At 41.8% G+C, this 21318-nt stretch overlaps 1 protein-coding gene across 2 annotated transcripts in view; it reads right to left on the bottom strand.

Moving 5' to 3' along the window:
• Positions 1-21318, bottom strand: part of lars2 (leucyl-tRNA synthetase 2, mitochondrial) — a 61016-nt gene that overhangs the window by 28767 nt on the left and 10931 nt on the right. Inside the window, exons 4-11 of one of the 2 annotated variants that reach the window (XM_088929272.1) lie at positions 19219-19310; positions 17973-18033; positions 16794-16883; positions 15077-15220; positions 7649-7756; positions 3688-3847; positions 2138-2242; positions 894-1009 (exon numbers count right to left, since the gene is read on the bottom strand). In XM_088929272.1, the coding sequence (XP_088785398.1) occupies positions 894-1009; positions 2138-2242; positions 3688-3847; positions 7649-7756; positions 15077-15220; positions 16794-16883; positions 17973-18033; positions 19219-19310 (876 nt within the window). The remainder of the gene's footprint in view (positions 1-893; positions 1010-2137; positions 2243-3687; positions 3848-7648; positions 7757-15076; positions 15221-16793; positions 16884-17972; positions 18034-19218; positions 19311-21318) is intronic. The other variant, XM_088929273.1, reaches the window with a different exon arrangement.

The raw sequence follows: 21318 nt of genomic DNA on the forward strand, positions 1-21318 counted from the left end.
ATCAAAACAGCAGCACGATGCTGAACCAGACTGATGGGATGATAGCCCAGTCAAGCTACGTAAAACCATCATTTCTGTACACATTATCAGATTAACCCGACAGGAGATTAAAGGTTCCGTACACTGCCTCGCTTATTCACCCAGTTCTGTAGAGCACACAATTCATCTTCTAGTTTTGCAACTAATGCTTTAAAATAATTCTAAATGATCGGAAATCATTAAATACGTATATAATAAATTATAATAAAAATGCTTTCTCTGTTTTCTTTGTAGCTTTTTAGAAGACCAATGAATTGAATTGTGCATTTGATTAGGCTGGATTCAAAAGAGGGGGGGGGGGAAGTGATCTGATCAGAGAGCTAATCTTATGAATCACCTTACTGTACGTCAGATGTTATTTAAAAATTCGGAGTAATTAGAATAACCACAGCATAAGTTACAAGGTCTTTCAGGAAACATCTGTCTTGGATCAATCAGCTACTGCAACCAAACAGGCTACATGGGTCAAAGGGACTCCACTTGTTTCTAACCTTACGCGTAACTATTTTGGCCACTACTCTCTAGCTTTTGAATTACTTATTCCTGGAATTAATTTCTTCTTGGCTTCAACAAGTATATATCCAAACTGTTGCCATGGGTACCGATTCCACATCTATCCTCTTTGTTTCCTGAAACGGTTTGCTTTAGATTCTACAGGTTTGATTTAATTGGTTCCGTTTGCTTTGTTGAATGTTTTTCTTTGTTATTCATCCCCTAAGCTAAAACACAGCTTCTTGGGGGGAAAGAGCAGAAGGGGACAGTTTTACTCGAAACGTCCAGGGATTTCCCACGTGCCCCTGTTAAGCGGACTTGGGGTAACGAGAGAGGCGGTGCGGGCTCTGAAACACACGGACCTCCCCAGAGTGAAGCAGCGTCTGTGTGCCGTCCGGCCGTGTCTGCAGCACAGTGACAGCGGTCAGTCCCAGAGCCCTGGCCACTGCCGAGTCCTCCACACTGGTGTCAGGAATGCCTGCCAGGACAGAGAGGGAACAGATGGGCAGCTGGTGAACAGGGACAGAGCCTGCGCAACCTTCATCTCTGAGGAATACTCCCGATACAACAGCTGAACTCTTCTGTTTTAGCCACCAGGACGAAACGCTCCCCAACAATCGACTCACGTTCAAGTGGAATGAGGTGCCCCAGACCGAAAATACAAACCACAGCACCAAACCCAACAAGGACATTCCACACCTTTCACATTAAGCCCAGCTACAGGGCTTTCGTCTGACCAATGTGCCGAGTCAGACAGACCTGCCTCGTCAAATACAAAAGAATTTCTGATTTTTTGCTTACATTCTCTCGTTCTTGATCTGAATGAACAGACTGCACGAATGCAAAGCAGGCCCCTCAAGGAATTTCGTAGAAAGCTGCTAATGAAATTCCACCTTGTCAGGGTCAACAGGTTATAATGAGACAACAGGTTCTGTCTTTACATCGTAAAAGTACTTGAAGGGATACAAGATCCCTTATTGCCATAAGAGAACAATTTTGTGCTAGTTTAAACACTAAAGCAGAGTTTTTTTTAACTGAGAGAAAAGTTGAAGTGAACTGAAGTGACAGGTCAAGGAATTGGATTAGTCTTTTTTTTAAATGAATAAACGTGAATCACTGTTTACAGCTGTGCCTATAATAGGCCCTTTAAATTGCTCAAATTTAATATTTCAGTCTTCAAAAATAAATTATAAGGACTGTGGCTAATGATCCTGAAATCATGTCAACACTCAATTAAAATTTTTTAAAATGATACCACGTACCTTTCACGGAAATTGGTTTCAACAAAAACATACTCAAGATAATCTTCTGATGTACATCTACAGTTATTAATTATTAGGTTATTAATAGTTATTAATTAACAGGTTCTGTCTTTACATCGTAAAAGTACTTGAAGGGATACAAGATCCCTTATTGCCATAAGAGAACAATTGTATGCTCATTTAAACACTAAAGCAGAGTTTATTTAACTATGAGAGAAAAGCCCTAAAAGACACAGTGTACTCTTAGCCCCAGAAACAAGAGAAGTGCCTTTCATTTATTAAAAGTCTGGTACAGAATCTGGGCCTGAAGTACATTAAACCAATAGGATCAATCGCCTCCTTACCTATGATGGTATCCAGGTGACCTTCGAACTCTGGCTTAGCGGAGATAACAAGGGGGATCTCCTGACCAGTGAACAGATTCACTGCAGTGATTGCAGTCAGGCAGTCTGCAGGGATCACGAATTACAACTCAGACAAAAACACACACACACAAAAACAGAGCAAGTCTGTGGCTCCTTTTTCATTAATTTGTGTAACCATCCCCCATTCTTCATTATGAAGGATCACACATTTGAAAGAGCCCCACAGGACTCCTAATTAAAACACACAAAGGCAGCAAGAAAACACCGACGCAACGGAGAGCTGAAGTAGCTGAAGTGAAAATAAATGCAGCAGAGGATGTTGTCCTTCACTAGGCTCAAGTCTCTGCTTTGTAATCACAGCTGAGGCCGACAGAGCTGTCTGAAGGCTGCGGTAAAATGAAATCATTTTGCTGTAAATGGAGGCAGAATTCTGTAACCAGTGAGCAGGGACTCACTTCTCCGGCCCCAGTGTCGTCTGTCAGGCAAGCCCTTTCACTTGTTCTACAGAAAGGATTATGCGTTGACTCGCATCAAATAAACATCTGAATTCACAGGGTAGTTTTGTCTTTTTAATACTTCGGGTCTCACCGCCTTTAGATCATGAGGGGACATACTTTTTTATCCAGTTTGCTAATAAATAAAGGTTTAAAGAGGTTTGTGGATATATAATCGGCAATAATCCTGTAGCCGTGCTCCACTTTGGTAAATAAGGGCAGTTTTAATAAGCAAAATGTCAAACACATAAAGGTGCTTATTACTCCATGGGGAAATAAATTAAGCAAGCTGTCTGAATAAAGGAAAATGGGTCACTAGACTCAGAGATGGAATGGATCATTACATCACATCTAGCCCATTATTTGACTACACAGTGAAACTGAAAGAGTAAAACAGAATTCGACATTACTTTCACTCCTGGATTAACTTTTGGCTATTTTAATATTGGAAATGAAGGGTGAATACACACAGATTACTCGAGAAAAAGGAGATCATAAAGATCTTCTGTGATAATGATGAACAATGGTGAACTACATAGGTCTTTCCTTTGGACCTCCAACCACAAAACAGATACATTTCTACTATGTTTTCATTTCAATTTATGAACGGCCTTTGACTATTCCAAGAGCACCATCAACTGAGTATTGTTTTCTCTTTCAGGAACCCAGCAACTTGCAGGTCGATTTTCGAAAGTTTTTGTCATGCTCGTCACTGTCAATGAGAGGCAGGACCACCTGTCGTTCAGCGCCGGTTACCGTGGGAATTAAATCAACAGGAGTCTCGCACCACCTCAGGCGGGCATGGTGGACAATCGTCTCCAGGTGGTGCAAGACTCCTGTCCAATTCATTCCCATAGTAACCGGTGGTGAATGACAAGAGACCATGTAAATATCAGCTCGCCCAACTGCTCAGATTCCTTTTCATTTTTCTGACTAAAATGCGCGTGTTTGTGTGGAATTTACAGTGTATGGAGCTGAGAGAGAGATGCGGTCGTGGGAGAGAAAAGCACGCGGCGCCATCAGCATTCCACTCACCTTCCCCTGGCACGTGTGCCGCCTGGAGGGCAGGCCTCACAGGGCTCGAGCCGTGAAGCAGGCGGTGAGAGGGCAGGATGGAGAGGAAGGCGGCTCCGTACACGGCCTCAGGTGTGGAGGTGTAGGCGGCCAGCTTCTCGCCTGTCTCCTCTCCATCCACCTGGGAACAGGGTGAGCTTCAGAGCCACAGAGCCACGCCAAGACAGCACCAGCCATACTGCTGGGAAACATGTAACGAGGGCCTCCTATGGTGCTTACTAGGTGTCACTTAGCATCCATGATTAACTGTAGTTTGAAACCCTGTCAGCTAATCAATTATGCCTAACTAATTTGGGAAAAATAGCTGGATTTACATAAACACAAACAATATAATAACCTTGAGACAATAAAGTGTCGCTGTGATGAGTGGAAGTGAAATGAAGTGACAGGTCAAGGAATTGGATTAGTCTTTTTTTTTAAATGAATAAACGTGAATCACTGTTTACAGCTGTGCCTATAATAGGCCCTTTAAATTGCTCAAATGTAACACTTCAGTCTTCAAAAATAAATTATAAGGACTGTGGCTAATGATCCCGAAATCATGTCAACACTCAATTAAAATTTTAAAAAATGATACCACGTAACTTTCACGGAAATTGGTTTCAACAAAAACATACTCAAGATAATCTTCTGATGTACATCTACAGTTATTAATTATGCTCATATATGCCAATTTAAATCCTCACAGCAGCTCAACAGAGGACTATGTTCCTCATTAGTCTTAATATTCCTCCACATAGGCAAGTCGCTTCATGTTTCCAATTTATCAGTTTTCTAAAACTGCTTATAGTGAGACGTGGTTTAGACAGAACTTGAAAGCAGGTTGAAATATAAGCACAGACATTTTTCAGCATGATCACTGGATAGCACACACTAACCTGGTCCAAATGCTACTTTATTAATCGTTTTTTTAAAAACTCATATTATGTATAAAATATAAAACACCTCTTTCTGCTACGAGTTTATTTATTGTATATAAGATAAAATTAGCTTAGACATTTTTACAGACCCACTTAAATAAAATGTCTTACACCACCTAATTTTAATTTTAATACAACAGCCCACCACTCTTCAGTTGAACTGGTACAACTGTAAAACCAGTAAATGTTAATTTTTCCTTTAACATTATGAGCGAACAGCAAGTCATCTCAGAAGAAGAGAGACTGCAAACTGAAAAACCTACTTTTCTTTCATGGCACGAGCCAGCTCTTCCTTATTAATTGTAAAGCTGGCTGCTACAGTAGTTACTCTGAGCTTTGAAGGGGTTTCCTTGATGTTGCTAGGTGTCCTGCAGTGTTCTTAGAGGACTGCTATCACACAGCCCTCTGAACACCAACCTGTGCAGTGAACGAAAGGGTTAAGAGCACATTGTAGCTCTTAGCTTCCTGGGCAGAAAAACTGCCTGAGAAGTAACAGGAGCAATAGATAAGGTTATGCAGCACTGAAATTGCGCTGGACTTAAAAATAAAGTTCAAGGAGCGGTAAATAAGCTGTCTTTGTCCTGCGATATCTTTGCTTCATGCTTTACTGCACAAATATGTTAACTATTCCTTTTTGTGCTTGTTTTTGTAACTGCGTGTCTATATAAATGGGAAAAGTTCCAGCTGGGACTTTTTAATTGCCTGTTGCACCTGTGGCTGATCAACTCCTGTATGCAAACACAATAAACTCACGGCACCTTTCTCATAAACGAACCTACCTGAGAGTGTGGATTTTCTACAGTAGCTCTGGACAAAAGCTGCGGGAGTGGGCTTCAAATTTCTACATTCAGCCCCCCATCATTGTTACTTACTCATACTACTATAACCCTAGACATACTTGAATCACAGTAGGCAAAAATCAAAGAACTAAAATCAAAAATCCTTTTGCCAAGCACTGCAATTTGCTTTTTTGCCGAACAGCTCAGTCTGGGGGGGAAAAATGTTTTGCTGGTAGCGACAGGAGACGTCAGACAGCCAACAGCTGGTGCAGCAATCCCCTGACTACAATAATCATACAACCCCCAGCACTACAAGAGCGTCTACAAGGATAATAAAACAGGACACAATCTCTGTGCCTCCATTAGACAGTGACCTTTATCTGGCTCGCATCTTGACGGAGCAGAAAGTAGGGCACAGTGAGACATGAGGCGTCATGAGACAGAGCTGGAAACCAGGAACCACGAGCACTTGCACAGCTCCTGTTGGAGAATCTGCAGCAAGCAGGCGGTACATATGACTAAACCGGTTGTTTTTTGCATTTAAAATATTTTTTTACTGTTCTGTTAGAATCAGACAAAAATTAATTATACACAGCAACCTTGGGACTCATATCTACCTAAAGTCCTCTGAACAAAGTCCAATATATTTTCCCCAAGACCTGTGCTGGTCAGTGGTATACACAGAAAAACAGGTGCCACATGTATCATCAGATTTAAACCACTGGAAACAGGCATTTTTATACAGTTAATAGAACATTTGTTTCTTGATTTGTATCCAAAACAAAAGACGTTTTGTCTGTATTTGGTAAAAAGTATCAAATATCCTGAAGTTGCTGTTTTTATCATGTTATTTCTGATTTATAGTCACTAAGGACTGCTTACAGAGTTGTGTTTATGTTTAAGTGTCTTGAATTTGTTTACTGTACATATATGTTATAAAACATGGACTTAAAACACAAACAGACTCATATTTACAGTTAATAGCAGTGCTATTGTGGACACGTTACTTTAGCCTGTTTAATAAAAAGTACATCACGTTATAATTAGTGCATTACCTGTTTAATGAGAAATAATATATTGTTTTTAGATACTGTGTGATGTACTTTAACTGGATCAGGCCAATGACTATCGAACAATGTTGGAAGCCAGATTTATGGTCGCTAAATAATCGATCATCTACTGTATATTATTATTAATCCCATAATCAGGTGATTCTTGAATTTACTAAGCCAAAACTTCTATAATTTTATGATGTGAACAGAACGTAATGTACACAAAGTAGAAGGCACTAGAGGGCAGCATTTAATAAATCAAATATGAAGCAAATAGAGTTCAATTCTAAACGGGTAGCAGTTTTAATCGATTAATTAATTGACCAGAAAGGAGAAATAATCGAATAAAAGAAGGCACCGTGGCTAAAAGCTGTATGAGCTGCACTGTCACATAAACGACACCTACCAAGTTTGTAGCTAATAGGCCGAACAGTTTTTGCATAAGGCCAGTTGAGAGGAAGGGACAGATATGGGATTAATATCAAAATGGCAGCCGGAAAATCTGAGTATTGTTCAAATCGGTGCTCTTACTTCTCAAAGTCTGGAGCCCACCGTTAAAGTAGTTTTTGAAGAACAGCAGTCAATAATACGGGGAACATTTCAGAGTTCATTACCTGATGCGTTGTGGGCATAAAGGTGTCCCTGCTCTATGTGAGGAACAGAATGAAATCTATTTGGCTGCCTTACAACATGGTGATGAGGCAGCCATTTTGGTTTAGGAATCCTATTTTAACAGAGCTTGTTGGTATCGTTCATATAGGAATAAGTGTGTACTGTAGGAGCAGTCTGCATGACTGGCAGTGTTTCTCTGCATAACAATTTATGACCCGTTGTGCAATTTTTTGGGTGCCATTTTTTTTCTAAAAGATAAGCGGCTCTGACCGCCAAAACTTGCCAAGTTCCAATTCAATCAGTGCCGCGATTCCTAAGATGATTCTGACAGAGGTTTTGAACACGGGTTGTCAGCGGGCCAGCTTGGTGGACGCACAGTTCATGTCACAATCGTGATGGCTCATCTGTCCTGTTCTAGTGTGTGGCCAAACACTACAGGGTCTGGAAACGCAAAGGGTTCAAAAGGAGAAAGAAAAAAAAAATCCACTGCAGGCTTTCACCCCTTGGAAGGCTAAAGATGAATGCAAAATGAATTTAAAAGGTAATGGTGAAACCCTACCTTTAATCGGAAATCAAAGTAGCATCCTGTGCAGTCCCCAATCCAATTGGCTTGCATTGCTTTGACACCATACCACTCGGGAAGCTCAGCCAGCGCGTCCAGAAGAGGCTGTTGAACACAACAGAGAGACATCACATTCCTCTCCGTCAGACATTACTCGATAAAGAATACGTTCGGAAGGGAGAGAACGCGTTCTCCGTTGGGGTGAGCAGTACGTACCACTTGGACTTCGTGCATCACAACCGTAGCTACAAAAAAATCTGAAGGACCTGTCTGAACGATTCAAACCAAACAGGGCGAACTGTGAAAGGTCAGGCTCCAGATCGACACAGTCTCCGCATCTTTAAAGTCTCAGTCTCTGTAACGTCACTGTGTTAGCCGGCATGCCAGTTTAGCTTGGCTGGCTAATGTTTTTGACGAGGTTTTGATTCACACTTTCACACACAGATATTATAGTATATTGTCTCAGCTGCAGTGAGTGTAATTCCCACAAACTGGGCTCTTCGTCTCAAGCTAAAGCATAAGCGCACTCAGGCCTTCAGATTGCTGTGGGTGCAATCTGCCAAAATAAGACAAAAACACAGGAAAAAAGTACACATCACTTTCACACCATACTTCTAGCACACAACAACAAAATCTACTAATTGCCTGGAGAAAACAAATTATAGCAGCCAGCAGTTCCTCCATTAGGCTCTTGTGGAGACACCAGAGGGGGATCTGGATAAAAACACAACCCTAAGGAAGCAACAGAAGTAAGATCTCGATACGCAATAAGATGTTAAAAAGTTTTATGGGAGCAAAGCCGAAACCGGCAGCTGGAATCTATCCCCCCCCCCCCCAAAAAAAGCTTAACGAAATGAAGTCTGTCAACACATAACAAATGCGTGACAGATCCTGGTTTCAGTCTATCCAACGAACTCCTGAACTTCATTTACAAGCGCGTGTACAATAACGACAGCATGAAATCCTGGGGAGCAAGCAGCTGTGATCTCCTCCCTGAATTGAGCTGTTCTGAAAAGCTGAAAACACCATTTGATATCTCTGTCTCTCTCCATCACATTCCATTACCCCTTCTGGCATGAGATCCCTCCTTATGGTGTGTGAACCCAATAGCACCAACACAAGGAGAGCCAATTCCTCCAACATTGACGCTGTGGCTGCATACAGATGAGGGCTCAACTTAACAAGGACCAGAAAGCATGACGGTGCTGCTTGCCTGGAAGGTGTTGCGACTTCATGCCCAATTTTGAAAATTTCTCAGATGTCTCTTCTGATTAAACACCGTTTAATACTTAATAACAACTTTAGACAAGCTTAGCGGTCAATCCCATTTTCAACAAGCTGCTGTTTTCTGTTGCTCAAAGTCCTTTGTTTCTAGCGATACTCAAGTGGTTTATTTGGGGAGAAATGCAGCAGGCGTGGCTGTTTGGGAACATAAATGACAGCAACCAGAATAAAAAAAAATCTACTGTTTTACTACTATAGAAATAAGGAGTAGTTTGAAAATAAAAACAAAACTTGTACCTGTAGGGATCAAACTACTAATCAAACACGTGATTGGAAATGTATAGAAACAAGCAGAGGTTAATTCCTTGCTGAAAAACCTCTACTAATTCCTTTTTTAGCCTGTTTCCCACCAGCTCCGAGGACACAGCTCAGCATTTGAAGCTTAGGAAATGTAGCATTTAAGTGACCTCTTTAGATGGTAAACCAAAAGAAAAGGCCACCATTCGAACCTAAAACGATCACATTTAGACAGGCCTGCGAGTCAGCTGTGTGGGGCAGTGTGGATGTGAATGAACAATACATACTGTGCAGAACTTAAAAGTCTTGTACAAACCCAAAGAGCTTATATAAAATATTGTACTGATCTGGATGTCCTATTGTTTCAATTCCATTATTTTATAATTATACAATTACATTCTGGAGTTCATTTATTATGCTGAACAATTCTGAAAAAACTACCTGAGCACAGTTAGACGGTTACCATTTAGGACAGCGTTTACTCATGTCACTGTATGTGTTTCCTGGTTTTTCATAACATTTTTTGAGAGCAGTTTCTATGAGAGCAATGCTTCCTGACTTTATATTTTAATTTGGTCACATTCTTTTCACATACTTCTGAATTTCATGTTTTCAATCGACTTTTTGGGGGAATTTTTGGACCACACCAGTGTTTGACTTCATAATACCTTTTCTCCTTTACCGCCCGTCTCACCCAAACAAATTTCACATCAATGTGGAGTCACATTCAGGAACAGGAACAACCACCAGAGAGAGACAACTACTGTGTACCATAATGCGCACCCTGCTACACATTTATACAGATGAGAAACTGCCCCCATCACTGAGTTAAGGGGAAACTTTAGGTCAGCCCATGTGCACAACACCAGAGTGGAATTCAAACCACTTCTTTTTGGTTTTCCTCAAGATGTGATGAGTTCACAGTTCTAAATCATGGAGGAAGCTGTTAAAAAGTAAAGCACATTTTGTGGCGTACCGTACTTTTTCTTTTTTTTTCTCAGCTAGCCCTCTGAGAAAAAAAGAAAACATTTTAACACCTAAACAAAATGTTTTTGTACCAATGGCTGTCATCATTTTCCCTTTCGTCAGCTGCTAAGACTAAGTTTTCTGCATCAGCTGGCATTTTTGGTGGTGCAAGGTTAATCTATAGTAAAGATACAGCTACTGTATGTCTGGCGTTGGTACTCATTTGTCCAATTACACCGTGAGTATGCTGAAATGATCTGCGACTGAGGCCTAGGGCAGCTTCTGTGTCTGTGGGGGCAGTACGCCAGCCTCCCTCTCACAGGGCTCTGACACATCAGTGACAGCCTCTTTCAGATGTGCTTACAGACTCAGAGCAATACCTACGTCTCCTCTTTTTTTCCCACTAACTTGTGGTGTTAATGGAACTGCGTTTTTCACATTCTGTGATCCAAAGGCTCGATTCGCCCTTAACAAAACACTGTTTAATAGGAGCAGCGGCAGAGGGCAGACAAAAAGAAATGCTCCCAGCTGAGAAAACGTCACTGATGCCCTGACACGCGGACGTCACAGCCTGAGATTTTCTGTGACAACAGTCTCTTATCTCTTTTAGCCATAGACAAGAAATATGAAAAATCACAGTAGATCAGCTCTGCAAATTACAGATTATAAACAAGGATCACCTGGTCTTTAGCACTGGGACCTCCAATAAGTACACAAAGAAATCTGTTGGTGCAGTCCGCGCAGAATGTAACCAGCAGGTTGACTAGTTCTGAACAGCAGCACTGTTACCACCTTGTGGTGTGATCTCATCCGAAGGCAAGCTAGGCTGGGTGCGGTCAGGACTGGGAAGAGAGACCTCTGAGGCTGAAGCTGTAAATGCTGGGGGTAGACCAGCAGGTGGCGCCCTTCGCCTCGGACCTGAATTTCCAAACGCCAGCGGTGGCCAGGGGCTCTGCGCTGCAGGAGGTGCTGCCCGTCAGGTAAGAGATGAAACCGAGGTCCAGGCGAAGCGGATGAGAGGAAAAGCAGAGGTGAGGACCCAGGTGTCCCCAGCTACTAACACGCTATGGGCTTGTACAGTGTGGCCTTCAAAAAAGCTGGCACTTAATTCAGACAGGGAAGCAGATTCTCTCTCCTCCCCCCGGCCCGCTGTGCCGTGGGGCTGCCCCGCGTCGCCCCAGCAGGAGCTGCTCTTCAGTGCCGGGTGACGGGGGTCCCTACCTGCACAGAGAGGGTTTTGAGATTCTTCGTAATGAAAAGAGCTTCATAAACGCAATGAATTATTATTGTGATTTCTGCTACCACAGTCCTCAAACACGGTCAGGAGAAAGGGAAGGGGGTGTGTGATATGATCTGGTCAGAGGTCACATTCTTCGGTTTCCATCTTCATGTCTTATTTTTGATGTTAAATGCAACACACTTTCATGCTGCCAACTTTCTTAATCCCTTTAATTGTTATTCTGATCACTTCCGCAGGCTTAATTCTGACTTGAGCTAACCTGATAAATCACAAAGAGTAAAGCGTACTGTAGCATGAGGCCAGCTAGTGAGCGCGTGACTCCCCCTGGGACACAGCTGGGCAGACTGGAACCACTGCAGTACAGCAGCACTGCCTGCAGCAGGGACTCGAACCCTCAACCTGCCTGTCACGAGCCCTTAAATCACAAACTGGACTTAAAAAATCTGAAACCGAGAACGATCCAATCTTGAATCTTTAACCTAGACCATAACCACCAACAGCCAGTTGTCGGTATACTGCAGCGGAGCTTGCTGCACGCAAGCACCAGTACAGTCACCTCGAACTGTCGAGCCATTCTCCTCTGGGCTGGTGGATTTTACCAGCATCTGCATCCTCACGACTTCTTCTGTATACAAATACACCGCAAACAACTGCGTATAAACACTTCAGCAGCAAAGCCCAGTGAATTCGATTTTCTAATCCAATTAGGCCTATTCTGTGCAGAACAATCCACTCCATTAAACTGGTAATAACAGCAATCCCCTGTCACTGCTCACAGACGGCTCTACAAGCCCCAAATTACAAACTTCCTGCTTCACATAAATAAATGACATGCCCGAAGTGCTGTAATGGAAATATTTAGATGAGGCATCTCCCGACAATCTGAATAGTTTATCAGTACGTATCATATGGGAGAGGACGGACATAGCATTTCAGAAATGGAGTTTTGAATATCGATACTCTAAACCGTAACACCACCACCAAATTGAACAATGATGACAGAACGGGTGAAGCACATCTATCACGGAACTAAATGACACAGATGTCAGAGGATCCTTGAATCACAATTAAAACCATCCTCCCTCTATGGAATTATCATTCACCACATATTTATCCCGCCTTCTCATGAATAAAACAGAATTGAGGAAAACTCATGCATTCCTGTTTGTTCCCAGAGCAGTTCAGGTTGTGCTCTGACTGCTTGAGTAAAATGCCACAGCTGGATGTGTCTTTGTGGGTGTTTTTGGGACTAAAAGATGTGGATTGTGGCTCAAGTCTGTCGACTGAAGTGGGAGGGAAACCCCACCAGGGGTGGAGCTCTCCTCCACGCCTACTCTTTAAACTCGGTTCCAGCTCAGCCATCCCAGTTCCTCCAACGATTCCTCACTAAAGGGCTGTGGAAGTTTGAAACTACAGACATCGCTTAAGCTTGATACCTCAGCTTCTCTCCAGAAAAGGCTTGACTTAGCTAAGCTACCGACTACCAAACAGGCAAGGTGGGCCAAATTCCTAAGAAATCTTATCCCTTGATGTCCATCATATTTTGGTTCCTTCCTGTAGCATTACATATACACAGGTTTAGAAGCCAGACTTTTAAACACAGAAAGATGTTGGTGTCTATACAGACACGAAACATTCAGCCTTTCCATCTGTATCTTTTCCTTCACGCTTGCTAATTTTCACTAATTATGCTCTTTTCTGTATTCTCAATTAGGTTCCAATCTAAGGAACCCTTTCTTCTCTTTGAGTTAATGCAATACTAAAGACAAATGGGAAAATCTGCCTTCAAAACTTTGGATAATCTAACAGTGCAGCTAAAGTTAAAGTTAAATGTAAGTTTTTTTTTTTACATCTTTGCTTTTAAAAATATCCAACACCACCACCATCATTAAGCCTATTATATAATTGAACACCATAAGAATGAAGAACAATGTTAATTAACGTAATTAAGTAACTGCACTCCTGGAACATTTCAACAGGGGTAAATGGAAATAAACCCCTCATGCATTAATTTAAGCCAGCACAAGAGTTCTGCTAAATTACATGAATATTCTCATGCTCGGATATGGAAATAAAACCTAAATTATGTCATAAATACAATGTCTTCCCAGCACGTACTCAAAGAATCCCCATCTTTTAACTGACGCAGAGATATTCTCATATTTTAAAATTCAAAATACAAACTGCAACCATCATTTGTGCATTGTTCAATCAAAACAGGTGTTGTGCAAAAAACAAAGTACCGTAATTACAAGTGATCTCTCAAAAGAGACTAACATGACAAGCCCTTACTGCTTGAATCACTTAATTTTGCAATATTCTGTGTGAACCTCAAAGCACTAATGCCACGGATACATGTCAGGAAATCAATAAGGCTTTGATTTAGCCATATTTCTCACTGTACATTGTTAAACCTTGAGGGTTATGATAAATGATCACCCTCTACCACACCAATAAAAGGGAAAGGCAAATAATGTGAAAATGGTTCGCAATGTGTTTTTGAACTCCAACACAATTTATACCAAATTTACAAAAAAGTAAATACAATAAAGTAAACTATTTTTCTAACATGTATGGAGGGGGTTCACTCTTAGGGACTGTAATCTTTGAAATAGCTGAGTCATGGCTTTGGTCAATGCAAGCTGACAAGACTTCTGTCATTCATATTTACAATCGGAGAGAGGGACAGAACTGAGAGAATTACTGTGGTTACTGGCACACTGCACAAGTGGATGTCTGAACATTCAGCAAAGAACAGGGCTCGCGCGACACTGGTAGTGACCCAGCAGGTTAATACTTTAAGAGGAGGAGGATGTTCTGGCAAGAATTAGTACACTGTCACAGTTGACTGCATTTGAGTTTGTTTCATTTGGATTTGAGCTGAACTCATGCAGCAGACTACTAGTAACAGTAGTAAATAAACAATTTCTCAGATCACATTGGCTTCAAATTCAATCTAACCTTGCCGGTCATGCGGCCTTGACTCATAAATAATGTTTTAACCTGCATGAAGAATTCGAAAAAAATATAAGTCACAGCACCTTCATATATCTATAATGTATATATACAGTATATACAAAGATGAATTTAATCACAGGTTACATACAGAAAGGCGTTAAAAAAGAAATAAATGCTATTGGATTCAATGCTCAATTAACAAATTTGTACTGACACTGAGTGATAATCAATATGCGAGCACAGGAGACTACAGTTAAAGATCTGTTATTTGATCACACTGTCAAGAAAAATCCTTATTTCTCCAATGGAGTCTAATGAGAGGGTGTCACTGAGATATCGATTCCATGAAGGTTGATCTCGATCCGTATAATCATTCTTTGACCTCCACGAGTTCTCACTCCTATGGGAAGTACTCAGGATTAATGGGTCCCTGGAAAGGACAGGTCAAAATCTGTGCTCCGCCACTCTGCTCCCCAAACCAGACTACTGTAGCTTTCCTTAACAGCTCTGACTGACACCAGACAAACAGTGGGCACTTAACCCCCCTCGAAATGTCATGCAATCAGCCATGTGTGCACACCAAGTGCATGTTTACACCTACAAACAACTGAAAGGAAGTACAATTAGAGACACGTCTGCTTGAACACTGCGGCTGACAAGGCGATCCGCTTTGCTCGAGCTCTGCCAGGCTGTGCTCTGCCAGCCCCCTGTGCTCCGATCCGCGGAGAGCTCTGACCCACCTTGGCGTAGCTGGTGGTTTTGATGAACCACTGCTTCAGCAGCTTCTGTTCCACCACGGCTCCCGAGCGCCAGGAGCGGCCGTGTTCATCCACCTGCTCGTCCGCCAGCACCGTCTGATCCACAGGGTCCCAGTTCACTAGGGCCTGTGCAAGACACAGGGCGGGGGGGGGGGGGGCAGGGGCATGTCATCAGTCCAACACACAGCAGTGCTGCAACAAGTGCTTGTAACCATCCACCCTTCCCACACAGTCAAACTCAACAACATTCGGTTCGGGTTTGTGGTCAGTATTTTTGGACATAACATCTTGCCAGTCGACGTTATGTTCCAATGAATCTCGCTGCTCGTGTCGGCAAATCGAGGTGTGTCTAACCTGGAAGCATTTTTCCCACCCGTTTCAATAAATGTTATTTTGGAATAAACCAGTGATGAGACGACACCTCTCGCACTAGGTCACCATACAGTTAAAAATGCATATGCAACTAAAATTTACAAGAAGAATTTAGGAACTTAGCCTCGTCAGGGGCTTCGTGGTGCACTTTGGAAGCACTCTTTGCTGCCAACTGCAGCTCAAATCTTCAATAATGAATGGGGCCTGTTCATGTCAAGATTTGCATGCAATATTTATGTAGTTTGTACAAAAATGAGAGACTCTTAAAATAAAGCTGGAGGCACTCAGAAGGGGGGACTGTGACGAGAAGAGATCAGTGGATATTCTCTATACACCCAATGTTACATCTCACATGAATTTTTCTGCGAAGTTTAACTGGTGAAGACGTACACATGGCCTACGTAACACTTAACTCTGCCTTCTGGAACCTGGAATCAAAGAACCGCAGCAGTTTTTTTAATATGTAGGATCCAACACTTTTAAATTCTGACTTTAACAGGTAAGCACTACATCCCATCCTGTAAGTATGCAGTACTAAGCTTTTATTGAATATGATTTGGGAAAATATCATACGAAAACAGAATATCAACAATCAAGTGGATTACAAGTATTTGATTTATTCAAAACTTTAGTCAGCGGAATGCCTGAACAGTCAGAGCTTGATGTTTTAATGATAAATTAAAGTAATCAAGCGGAAGAAAGCTTTCCATCTGACTGGCTTTATTTCAGAAACACACATAAACACACCTTTCTGAGCCCTTCTGTTCAAACTGACTTAAATATATTCATCCAGGTGCTGACAAAAAAAATGTCAGCGTAACCGAAGGAAGAAAAATTCTCTAGTGGCAATTTACCACAAAGTAAACTGAGGCAATTTGCCATATCATGGCAGAACATCATACAACCAGGACCTTTAAAGTTGTCCCAGTGTAACAGATTTCTCAGATGACACAGAGACATGCGTCAACATCTCCTGAGCATTACGCAGACACCATAAAGGTGTATTAACCATCAACAGTATTTCATGCACTTCGTCTCAGAAGAAGGCCTTTAATGTGACAGACAACCAACACCACCTTTACAGCTCACTGCTTTTACACTGTCAATGTCTATGTCTGAGAGTGGTTTATTTTTTTGGACAAGGCAGAAACAAAAAATTGGCTTAATTTCATAGAAATTAAATGATTTGGTTTCGATGATAATGACAATATTGTATAATTTCCAATTTCTGCAAGAAATTAGGCAATTAACTTGCCAATTAATCCTTGCAGCTGTAAGTAAACAGAAGTACTTTGACACAGACTAATAACACAGCAGGGTCACTCACCTCTTTCTGGTAGGCCAGCCCTGCCTCATACAGCTTGACAAACAGGTACTGAGTCCACTTATAGTAATCAGGCTGGCAAGTCGTGACTTCCTGTGGAGAAAGACAGACAGAGAATGAGCAGAGGGTTTGTATCTCCGAGAGTTCACCTGCTGACGGAAGTTCACTTAAGAACTAAACAACACGTTTTCCTTTAGGAGCAGTAAAAAATACAAAAGAGGAGGGATAAGGGCTTCCATTTTCACTTTGTTCCCTTAGGATTTAGATATCACACCAATAAATCAGAACAGGTGGGAGAAAAAATTATAAGTTCAGTATAATCACCGAGACACGTTTACTTCAGAAAATCTCTCTTATCTCAGGAGAGCTGGAAAAAGTATCAACTTTCCTGAGTCCTGCTCAGCAACTACAGTATTTCAGATCAATTCAGTGATTCTCTCTCTGGCCAAACCAAACTAGACTCACCCATGTAGAACACTTCGCACGTTTTATTAATTTATAAACAGAGCAGAAAAATGGATCAGTTGCCTGTAGCACACTTTAAACGCATGCGTAACATTTGCATCAAAACAATTAACACGCGCTTAAAACCATCGTGATTATCAGAACGTTTTCTATTTGGGACAGTGGTTTTAGTGGTTTTCCCCACAATGAATGCCAGGAAATAGTTGGCCTTCATCTTCCCATGGCAGCACAAACAGCTAAGACTGCAGACAGTGCCAAGCAAGGCAAGAGCTTCAATTCATCCCTTTTGCGAGAGAAGGTAACCACAGGAAAATTTCTAATTAAAGGGAAAAATGTTATTCTAAAATTAAACAGGTAATTAACTACAATTATATTGATATTAGAATACACGTAATAAAGGTAAGCTCCTATGAAGGACTCTGGAATGGAAATGCAACACATGGTCAAATTAGTGTTAAAATTAGAATTTGAAACAAATTATGCTGTAAAATAACATCATGATGGCACTAATTTATGAACCAAGTCGGGGTAGACGGCGGTGAATCGGCTGCCAAGAAATGGCGAAGCTCTCAAAGAAAACAAAGCACACAAAACTGTTCTTGGGACTTAAGCCTACCGAATGCTACCCTCTCAGACATAGCCGTCTCACTTTCAAACGTGATTAAGGGAAGTGGGCAGGGGGGCTGCAGGTGTGATTGAAAAGGTGTCTCCACTCACCCTGTCCCAGTCGAAACAGAGCCCGAGACTGTCCAGCTGCTCCCTCATGTGCTCAATATTACTGGAAAAGAGAAAACAGCAGTTTCCCCAATTTGTCTTGACCCTCCAAGCTCCTGCTACTTCACTTGAAACAGTTTATGTGATAAATAAATCCTTTACAGTTCTTGACTTGACAGTCTTTACAGTTCCCAATCTTTCAATAAAGTCTGGGGTGCTAATGACATTGCACATACAGTAAACTAGACAGTTTGGGGTTTAATAAAGATGTTTTTCTTGCTGCTAGGAGATTTTAAAAATCCCGGGTTCCAGAAAGAGCAGGGCGGTGGGGTTCTTCACTGTCTGCTGGGCCTGGAGAGAGAAATGCTGTCAGGCTGAGAGTGCCCCCAGGCCCAGCGCTGCTGCACTGACGAAGGTGCAGTGCCCCCTCTGCCGTTGGCCTCTGAATTAACGCAGGACGGCAAAGGAAGGAATCATCTCACTCCCCAGCCGTTACTGAGGGGGCACAGGCGAGACCGGGGTCTGTCTGCTCAGCTCTTTTCCTGCAGAGCGTCAGCCTCCACCGACCAGCTTAATTAGGAGTCAAGGGGCTGAGCCACGCGCTCACAGAACACCTACCCATCCACAGGTTTCTTCAGCGAGTTAAAATCTGAAGAGGACGTTTCCAAAGCAGCCGGCGAATAAGGAAAGATAAGTAACTGCATCAGAGTGATATTCAAGAATGACACCAAAAGACGTTCAAGAACCATTTTCACTCAAATACCAATGAAACTTTGCACTTTAGCAACTACAGTAATCTTTGGCTTAACGGACGTCACTATCACTGACCAAACCTGCTGAAGGGTCATTTTCTCTGTAAAATCATAAATATCGGATTTTCCCGACAACTACAGGGAAATGCACAAATAATAAAACTAAATACCACACAGGCTGAAAATTATCAGGCATATCAGTGATGCCCCATAGGGGGTAGGTCAGTTGCTTATGATGGGTGTCGTTTGTGTTTTGTGAGCTTCAGCAAGTCTTGTACAGGATATTTCTGGAACGTGAAATAAAGAGCTTGTATAAAAAAGGCACGGGAACACTTTTTATTGACCGTGTTGATTGCAATTGTTAAAATAATTTGTCAAAAGATACAGAAAGCATTCATATAGTATATATATATATTATCTATCATATAATAGTGGGTTCACTGTACTGTCTTTTTTAATCCCTCCTGGGTTCCAATGTGAGGAAAAGCCTGAATTACCTTTTAGTCCACTCCTCCGGGTCAAGTCCGCGTTCTATAGCCGCATTTTCGGCTGGGAGTCCAAAAGCATCCCACCCCATGGGGTTCAGCACCTGCAGTCACACCACACACCTCTTACCAACGACACGGACCGCCTCCCACCCAGAGATTAACCCCTCCGCTTCAGCAAACAGGTTTCACAGCTCCGTCCCACTTCAGATTTGTATTTCCTGAACATTTCGCAAAAAGAAATCAAATTTTTCTGTCCAACCCAACATCAACACTGTGGTCCTCATTCAAAAAAGGTTCAAGTGCAATTAGAAAACACGTTAGGAAAAAATAAGGGGTGCTAACAACTATAAAATCTTAAAGGACATGCACTGAACACAACGCATGCCCGGCACTGTGTGAAAATGGTGTGGGAAGACAGAATTGGGCAGGTTTATGGTAAGGTAATCACCCAGGATTCACAAACCTCTTTTGAAAACGCCCAATTCACATACTAGACGGCGCAGATGAGACGCAGGAGTGATGAGCTGAGAGTCTGCTGTGCTCTTTCGCACGAGTGGTTTATCTGATCACACAGAGCAAACAGGGCAAGCCTCCACTTTCAGGAGAGAGGGAGAAGAGGGATCCAGACCAGAAAGCCGCCACTACCCCACGTTTGTCAAACAAGACAGCCCGCACTCAGAACATCAAAGCAAGGTTTCTTCCTCTGGACCAATTCAGTGCAGGAGCCATGTGATGTTTTAATTTTTGGTTATATTCCTTTAAAACCAATCCTGTTAATATTTTGATGTTCTACTATTTGAAAACCAGGTTGTTTTGTTTACGCGTATCGCCGATGTTCATGTTCATTAACCACCAGCACTAAAGCCAAGCCTTCCTTAGCAACGAATCAAGGTTCTGCGCTGCTAATGAAAGACAGCTTGTGTGGCACGGACATGTGGAAGAATGCACTGATTCCTGCTGATAACAAGGGTCCAGGGAGGTGGTCTGAGTGGGGGAGTCTGGTCACTACAGCAGTCCACTCGCAGTGACCCATGGCTGCCTGACTGCACGGCTCTGTGCTGGTCAAGTTGTGGGAGCTACAGCACCCTCACACACCCTCGCCCGTCCAGCAGACTCGTCTCAATGGGACAATGGGATGGCAGGATACTGTTCAACTAATTCATCCTGTAATGTAAATGTAGGAGGTTGTGGAGATCCTATGTTTAGATCTCAATATGTTTAATTTCTTATTGATGTCTTTGGGTTCAGAAGCAGATTGTTTCTACATTGTTTTTAAGCTTAAGGAAAAAGGCTTTGTCTCATGAGTAAGTTTCAAGACTGTGGTTCTTAAGATATTTTTATGACATTCACATCTAGATTTTAATATCTCTTGATGAATTTCCTTTATTAGTTGCAGCAGGAAGATTGTAAGCATTTCACCTCATCTTCTAAACATTTTATTTTTTCCTTTTCAAGTTTTATTTTACATGAAGAATACAAAATAATATGTCTTCTTAAAACTGCCCTGACCGTCTCCGAAAGAGGTTTTTCTAAAGTAAACAATTCAGAGAAATCAGGAAGAAACTGAGAACTGCACAAAACACTTATAAAATGTTAGTGTCAGTAGCTTTGACTCCTCAGAAAACTCTGTGGATTCAAACATAGAATGTTCTTCAAGGTTTAGAAATTCACAGTCAACTAATTACAGAGGTCTGCTACATATACTACTCTACTAAACATTGTGCTATTTTACTCAAATAGAATGGTAAGTATTTTTTTTAATCCCAGTTGTACATTAGCCATAACTAACATAAACCTGATTAATTACATTTTTATAAAGCTTATGAAATCATAAGTTAACAGGCCCAAGTAAATACATTGAAAGCTCAGTTTCAGAGTAAAGACATAGAAGCTAAAAGACACAACTGGGTCGTGACGACTTCAAGGTCTTCTTGAAGTTATAAACTGGTAGAAATTTTTGTGACAATTTAACAAGCAACAAGTTAACAAGCACTAAATTTAAGGCACTTTGAAAGAGATGGACGTCAGAGAGGAGTTCATAGCAGTGTCTTTTTCAGAAGTATCTGTGTTCCTTCCCTTATCTTTCTGGCAGCCATTTCATAGAAATCT

Source organism: Atractosteus spatula, chromosome 12 (genome assembly GCF_055471065.1).
Source record: "Atractosteus spatula isolate fAtrSpa1 chromosome 12, fAtrSpa1.hap1, whole genome shotgun sequence".
Taxonomy (NCBI): domain Eukaryota; kingdom Metazoa; phylum Chordata; class Actinopteri; order Semionotiformes; family Lepisosteidae; genus Atractosteus; species Atractosteus spatula.